The following is an 8,026-nucleotide window of genomic DNA, read 5'->3' as shown; positions in this document are numbered from 1 at the left end:
CCCGGAGAAAGGTGCGTGGAACCTCCCTGTACTCTACTTTGCAACTTCATGTCAATCTATAATTATTTCAAAATTAAAAGTTTTGAAAAATTCAGTTGCAGATGTTTTGACCTGTTCTCTAAAAAAGCCACAAAATCAGGATCACACTTAAGAAAATTAATATAATCTCATAATAGCGAATAGCTGCTCCATAGTCAAATTTCCGCAGTGGTCCACAAAGATGATTTTGATTTATAGTGATTGCTTCTGGTTTTGGTTGGTCTTCAAACTATATCTAATCCCGGTTCATAGATCTAGTTACTTGTTAGATCTCTTTAGCCTCTTTTCTTGTAAGAGTCTCTACACCTCTTTTTTCGTGACATTCACTTTTCCAAGTCCAAGCCAGCCTCCTGTCCCAGCCTGCCCCGGGCTGGTCTGGGTGGCTGCTCTCCGGGCCCTGTGCCTCCTGAGAACTGGAAGTGGAGGCTGCACCCTGACTCTCTCCGGTGACATGTTTTCAGCGCCGTCCATATGGAGCGCTTCCTGTTATGCCCCCCAGGAGGGACCCATGTCAGGTAGTCCCAATATGAGAGAAGCCAGGCCTGAGCACACTGTGAGGAGCGACAGCCAAATTTCTCCGTCAGAAATGTCAATGTTCCATTTGTGACCAGAGTTTGTAGGGCGACACTTGGGCACCGTGCCAATGCCCTGTGCCCCAAACACCAGTCACCCAGTGGTTCTGACACCCATTTATGATCCTCGCCTTAATAATTAGTATTGTCACACTGAGGTTTGCAAAATAGTGGTTTTCTCATCATAGGGCTCTTTCTCCTTTCAGTGCGCTATAAATCGTCATCCTTTTGAGAATTAGCTGGAGGGAAGGTGTCTTTGCCCCAATTTTTTAAATATTGAAAACAAAATTAAATGTACTGTTTTTGACACATCGACATGTTCCTGGTTAGAGATCAGTTCGAATGGGCTTGTGCTGACCAAAGATAGAAAAACTTATAATAATGGCAATAGAGTTAAACACCTCAAATATGCTTATACGCATGAACTTGTCATGATACTAACAAACTAACATTGGGTGGTGCTGGCACACGGACTTGCTATTTGACAGTTGGTAAATAAAGGGGGAAAAGATCGAACATTTATCTTGTCTTGACTATACAAATAGTCCCTCAGGTGACCAAATCCTTGATGAGGGGAGGTTTTCTTCGTGGCAGTTTTCTAGCTAACGAGGGGAGCAGGACAGCTAGAATGAAAATAGCCTCATTTCGCATGCCATAACGAACGGATGGATTTGGGCATCGTGCATACATCACAAAAATGCACCTTAGAACGAAATGCCAGGGCCCTCTGTGTCCCAAAGGGCCTCTGCGTGTTAATCCCGCCCTCCCTCTTTACGTGCGGCCACCTCCCCTTGCTCATCTTGCCAAACCGTGCCCGAGCCACCGGCCGCTGAGCGCACAGACAGCCGCATGTTTTTGCAACCTCTGATCGGCAGGCTCCATCCCCCACGACCCCCGGATGCCCTCCCTGAGGGCTCAGCATCTAACTCAGGTAGGGCTGTTTGGGTCCGTGGTTTTCAGTACCTCAGGCAACGTGTCCAAGCCCCTTGGGTTCCGTGTTTGTGTATCAAACTTGGGAGCTGCATCAAGCACTTCTGTGCACAGACCCCAGCTCTTAGCACCCCACGCCTTTGCTCTGAACCACGGTCAGGAGCAGTGTTGACGCCTGGGGGTGACGGGAGCAGGGAGCTTTCTGTGGTACCAGGCAGCAGACCCCAGCAACCTGGGAACCCCACCCCACAACATCTCTCTCCTCCACGACCAATTCAGAAATGTCCCCAAGTGTTTCCTTCCCTGCGCTGGGCTGTTTCAAACTTTTCCTTTCCACCTCACTCCTGGTGGCTGGATATAATCACCAGCTCCACGTGACAGGCATCAGAAGGGAAGTGTGTGTAAGAGGGAGAGAAAGAGAGAATGTGGCCAGTCACTGAGGTGACAGAGTTTTCCCTCCTTAGAAAATCACAGTGACCCCACATATCTAATGAGATCCTGGAATGGGAGGGTCTTTGGAACCCAAAAGTGCACTCAGCCATGCATTCACTTACTCGTTCATCTGTTCACTCAACTCTCGTACTGCCTGGTGTTTATCAGACACGTAAAGTGAGTTGAACAGATCCTGCCCACCGAGAGTTTGCAGATTACCGGAGGAGAGAGACTTGCAAACTCAATCAGAGCTGTGTGGTAGGCGCTAAATATAGTTAGGAAAACATGGCGCCTGCACATCGCAGGAAGTTAGTAACTGCAGGAAGAGCTCAGGGAAATCTTGCCCAAGGAGTGAGAGCTGAGAGCATCGCGGACTCGGGTGGCGCAGCCAGCTGCAGGACCCCGCAAAGGGACAGGATGTCCTGCTGGCAAGTGAAGGGTTAGGGCAGAAGTTTGGAGAATCAGGCGTCGGATCCACCGCAGATGGCTTAACAGAGCGGGGACAGACAGCGAGCAGGGCGCGTGACAAGTGGGACTTGGGCCAGTCTCCAAACACTGTGTGGTGAAAGGAGTCTGAATTCTACCCCTTCCACCTGTACTGCCCTGTCACAAGCCACAGGCAGCTGTTGATCACTTGGAACGTGGCCCGTCCAAATTGAGATGAGCCACAAGTGTAAAATACACACCGGATTTTGAAGATTTAGTACGGAAAAAAGAGTTTAAACCGCCTCATAACTAATTTTTATATTGATCGCATGCTCAAACAACATTTGGGATGTATTGGGTTAAAAAATGTTTTATTAAAAATCATTTCGGAAAGCGAGGGGGCGGCTGAGCCGGCGGCTGACGCGGTGGCGCCCGGAGGGGGAACAAAGAGCGGCGGCTGAGGGCGGCGGGACTGGCATGGTGGTTCAGCAGGGCGCACCGCGCTGCTCTCACAGGGGGGCGGCGGCGGCGCGCCCGCAGAGGCATGCCCAAAGACAAATACGAGCCCCCTGACCCTCGGAGGATGTACACAATTATGTCCTCTGAGGAAGCAGCAAATGGAAAGAAATCACATTGGGCAGAGCTTGAAATAAGTGGAAAAGTAAGAAGCTTAAGCTCATCTTTGTGGTCACTAACTCACCTGACAGCTTTGCATCTGAGTGACAATTCCCCGTCCCGTATTCCTTCAGACATTGCCAAGCTTCACAATCTGGTGTATCTGGACCTGTCTTCTAATAAAATGCGGAGTTTACCGGCAGAACTCGGAAACATGGTATCACTCAGGGAACTCCATTTAAATAACAACCTGTTACGAGTTCTACCTTTTGAGCTGGGAAAACTGTTTCAGTTGCAGACTTTAGGCCTGAAAGGAAATCCACTTACCCAAGATGTATTGAACCTCTATTTGGAACCAGATGGAACAAGAAGGCTACTGAACTATTTGCTTGATAATTTGGCAGTTTCAACAGAACAACCACCTCCAAGATCTTGGATTATGTTACAAGAACCAGACAGAACAAGGCCTACTGCCTTGTTTTCTGTCATGTGCTACAATGTTCTTTGTGATAAATATGCGACCCAGCAGTTATACGGCTACTGTCCATCATGGGTGCTAAACTGGGACTACAGGAAAAAGGCCATTATTCAAGAAATCTTGAGCTGCAATGCTGATATCATAAGTCTTAAGGAGGTTGAAACAGAACAGTATTACAGTTTTTTTTCTGGTTGAACTGAAAGAACGTGGCTATAATGGGATTCTTTAGTCCTAAATCTGGAGCTAGGACAATGTCAGAACAAGAAAGAAAACATGTTGATGGCTGTGCAATATTCTTCAAGACAGAAAAATTTACTTTGGTTCAGAAACACACTGTTGAATTTAATCAGCCAGCGATGGCAAATTCAGAAGGGTCTGAAGCTATGCTGAACAGAGTCATGACAAAAGATAACATTGGACTTGCAGTACTGCTAGAACTTCGAAAGGAATTGATTGAAATGTCATCTGGAAAGCCACGTCTCGGAACAGAAAAACAACTGATTCTCGTGGCTAATGCTCATATGCATTGGGACTCTGAATACTCTGATGTGAAGTTGGTTCAGACAATGATGTTCCTCTCAGAAGTGAAGAACATTATTGACAAAGCCTCATGGAGCCTCCAGTCCAGTGTCTTGGGAGAGTTTGGAGCTATTCCTCTGGTGGTGTGTGCAGATCTTAATTCTTTGCCAGACTCTGGGGTTGTAGAATATTTGAGCACTGGTGGAGTAGAAGCAAACCATAAAGACTTTAAGGAGCTGAGATATAATGAAAGTCTCACAAACTTCAGCTGCAATGGGAAAAATGGGACGACCAATGGCAGGATCACGCATGGGTTCAAGTTCAAGAGTGCCTACGAGAGTGGCCTGATGCCTTACACGAACTACACCTTCGATTTCAAGGGTATAATTGACTACATCTTCTACTCTAAACCTCAACTGAACACTTTAGGCATCCTGGGACCTCTGGACCACCATTGGCTAGTTGAGAATAATATCAGTGGCGGCCCACACCCACTCATCCCCTCTGATCACTTCTCACTTTTTGCACAACTGGAGCTCTTACTGCCTTTCCTGCCCCAAGTAAACGGCATTCACCTTCCCAGCAGGAGGTAGTCAAGTACCTGCAGAGGACGACCTCAGTTTCATTTGTAAACTCATAAAAATCTGAATAGAGGGGAGTGAGGTATGGCCACTAGGGTTTTTTTTTTTTTCTTAATGGTAATTTGAGTTTTCAATCTGATTTTTTGATAAAGATATAGTATGAAAGCCAGGTGCTAGCAACAGACAAATACTGAGCCCAATATGCTTTATATACTGTTAGACAGGGATTGGTGTGTGTGCACCTCTCTTTAATTTGTTACAAGTGATTTTCCTGTTTCTTCTATTCAAATAATATTTTCATGCCTTGAAATAGGAAAATGTTTGAACAGCATACTCTCTTTGCACAGAAATCTGTAGCACTGCTTTCCTGAGGCCAGTAGTACCATCCAGAGACCATTCTCCCATACTTGACTCTTCCCTTTTCAGACTTGTTTGTAAAATAAAGACTTTGAATTTAGCCTTTATGATTGTATATGATCCACAGGAGACCTGATTTATGAAATTTTGTACTAAAAAAAATCCGATTTGGAAATGATTGTATTATAAACTAAGGCTAAGTTTTTTTTACCTGTTTCATGTGTTATAAAGGCCAGCTTGTAAAAGAAGCTGCAACAGACTTTCTCTACTGATGATTTGCACTGTTAGGGTTTGTTAGCCCTTTTGTACTACTTTATTTCTAAATTGAGAGCATTGCTCTTTAAATCTGTTTAAAGCTTAGGACATTTTCTTCGACCAGTGACAACTTATCCATGAAACCCTGTGTTGTCATGAAAACTATCTACAGGAGAGAGAAGCTGCACAGTGAAAGATCTGGGCATCTGTGGACTGAATGTAATGGCTGGTATATGTACATTCTGATATTTTTAAATCTTTAACTTTTAAGTTAAAACATCACAGCTGCTTAGGTACAGCTTCTTAACTCCTTTTTGAGGTGCTTCCTGTCCTATCTCCACTGTGCCTGCCTAAATTTGTTCTCGCTGAGCACTGCCTGTGTGTGCAGAGAAAGTCTGTGCATCCTCTTTTAGATTTTTAAATACTGTTTAACGTTTGTGAGAATTTTGTGAAAATGCTTTTGTGTGAGCTGTGGCTCTTCCCGTTGTGAAGCACCGAAAGTCACATTTGGAACATGCTGCTAGGGTGGGTCCCTGGGTCTCTGCTCATCAGACGCAAGCACTGCTTCTTGGCGCCGTTGCACAGTGCTGTCCGTCGCCCAGAGCACTACTATCATGTGAGCTCTTTTTGTTTTCCATGAATTCTTTAGTCTCCATGTTTTTTAAAATCATTCCTTTTTTTAAAAAAAAGAAAGTGATTTTCCGTTTATGAAACAGTATAAAGGAGATGTATTTTCAAAACAGGTCCCCAAGACAATTCTTCAGATCATTTTTAAAGTGATTAAAGTCATTTTAATATGTCGACCAAGATCAAGTTATATTCTGCCCTGTATTTTGCCCATAGTGCCATTAGTAGATTAGAGATCGAAGCCAGCTGCAACTTTGCAAAGTTAACTCATGTATATTTTGTTCTCATTCATTCATTCTTCTCTCAAAAATCAAATGAATTCAGAGGGAACTTGGTTTAACTGCTTTTGTTTCAACTGCAGGCGGAGCAAAAGGATACCATGTGAGCATTAAACAAAAATTGTTGATTGTTAACAATTTTTATATAGAGAAGGAGTCATTTTGGATAATGACAAAATTTTATGAAAAATGTTTGGCACTTAAATGTGCTTAATTTGTTTTCAAGAGAAAATAAAATTACATACTGTTTAAATTAAAAAAAAAATCATTTCACCTGTTTCTTTTTACCATTTTAGAAAAATGCAGCCACCAAAAAATCGGAAATTACAGATGTGGCTTGCATAGGTGCCTTTGAGGGTGGGAGACAATCAAAGGTTGGAGAGGAGGGGTGCAGGTGAGGCTGGGTCTGGGAGTAATGCAGAGTGGAGGGTACAGCTGCACAGAGGGATGGGCAGGAGGCCCGTCAATAATGGTCGAGGGGAGAAACGACTCAGACTAAAGGAAAAGTTATGAGAAGCAGGAAGGCCAGGCCTGGGGACTGATGAGGAAATAACAGTACTACTCTTTGTCAAGCCCTGGTAAGCACTTTGTATAAATTAACTACAGTTAAGCCCAGGTAAGCACTTTATATAAACTGATCAGTGCTATTTTTATCCTTTTTACATACAGTGTTGGAACTGTTGGCCTAGGATTCAAATGACCCTTCCAAGGCGGCCCAGAGCTAAGCCTTACACTCTGGCCAGCCCGAGGCCCGAGGCCCGGCTCTCGTCCTCCACGAATCTGCTGGGGCTGGGGCCTTAGGGTGATGGAGGAGCCCAATGTGACTCTCTGCTCTCTGGCTTTCTTGTCACAGCAGAGGATCTCGGAATCCCAGAAGATGAAGCAGGAGAAGGGCAGGCTGCAAGCAGAATTCAGAGCGCTTTGGGGTCCCACCTCGTTGGCCTTAGAAACACGGGCCTGGAGGCGCCTCCCCGGGGACGGAGGCGTGATGCAGGAAGAGCTGTTGCCCGGAGGCAGTGGATGCTCAGGGGGTACCCAGAACACGGCGGCGTGAGCTGAGACCGCTGTTTTACAGAAGAGACTCAGGCCACACGGGGCAGGGCCGATTCTGACGTACGTCTGGCTCTCTCGGGGGGACCCTTGGGGTCTTCTTAGCCTTGATAAATGGATGTTCTCAGCCAAGTTTGGGATCACAGGGGAGATGGTTTGCCTGGCACCTCTCTGCGTGCGAGGCGTGTCCACATGTGTGTACACCTGATGGACAGGGTCCCTCTCTCAGGGCACATCCTGACCCACCACCCAGGGTTCAGGGTGCTGTGCCGTGGGCTAGGGTTGAAGGAACCCACCCGTTCCCTCTTCACCCAACGAGCCTGTCGGTGAGGACATGCCCCTCCTGCCTCCAGTTCCTTCTAGGGTCCAGAGGTTTAGTAACCCTGAAGTCATCAGACCGGAGGAGTAGCGGGTGCCCTCAGCTGGCCAACCAAGTGTGGCTTGGTTGAAACCTGGAAGCAGCACCTGGGCTCTGTCTCTGGAGCACGGGTTGGCAAACTATGGACTGAGCTCCATATCTGGCCCAGGCCCTTCTGTTTCTGTAAATAATAGTCATGCCCATCTGTTCACATATTGTCTGTGGCCGCGTTCCACACTGTAAAACAGAACTGAGTACAGTCATGCGCCCCACAATCACGTCTTGGTCAACAACAGACCACATATACGATGGAGGTCCCGTGAGATCAGTACCATAGAGCCCGGGTGTGGAGCCCTACACCGTCCAGGTTTGCCTAGTACACTCTGTGACGTCCACACAACAATGAAATCGACTAACGACGCATTTCTCAGAATGTATGCTTGTCATTAAGCGACACATGACTGTAGTTGCAACAAAGATCAGATGGCTCAGAAAGCCAAAATGCTTTA

At 46.1% G+C, this 8,026-nt stretch overlaps 1 protein-coding gene across 1 annotated transcript; it reads left to right on the top strand.

Moving 5' to 3' along the window:
- The first annotated feature begins 2,799 nt into the window (after positions 1-2,799).
- On the top strand, positions 2,800-5,179 carry LOC124232122 (CCR4-NOT transcription complex subunit 6-like). The gene is given in 3 exon segments (XM_046649090.1): positions 2,800-3,672; positions 3,674-3,709; positions 3,711-5,179. Coding segments are annotated over 3 exon segments (1,659 nt in total). The 5' UTR covers positions 2,800-2,943; the 3' UTR covers positions 4,605-5,179.
- Positions 5,180-8,026: the final 2,847 nt, after the last annotated feature.

This window comes from Equus quagga, unplaced genomic scaffold (genome assembly GCF_021613505.1).
Source record: "Equus quagga isolate Etosha38 unplaced genomic scaffold, UCLA_HA_Equagga_1.0 HiC_scaffold_2574_RagTag, whole genome shotgun sequence".
NCBI classification, from domain to species: domain Eukaryota; kingdom Metazoa; phylum Chordata; class Mammalia; order Perissodactyla; family Equidae; genus Equus; species Equus quagga.
Note: the sequence above shows the minus strand (reverse complement) of the source record. Positions and strands in the feature narration are given on the sequence as shown.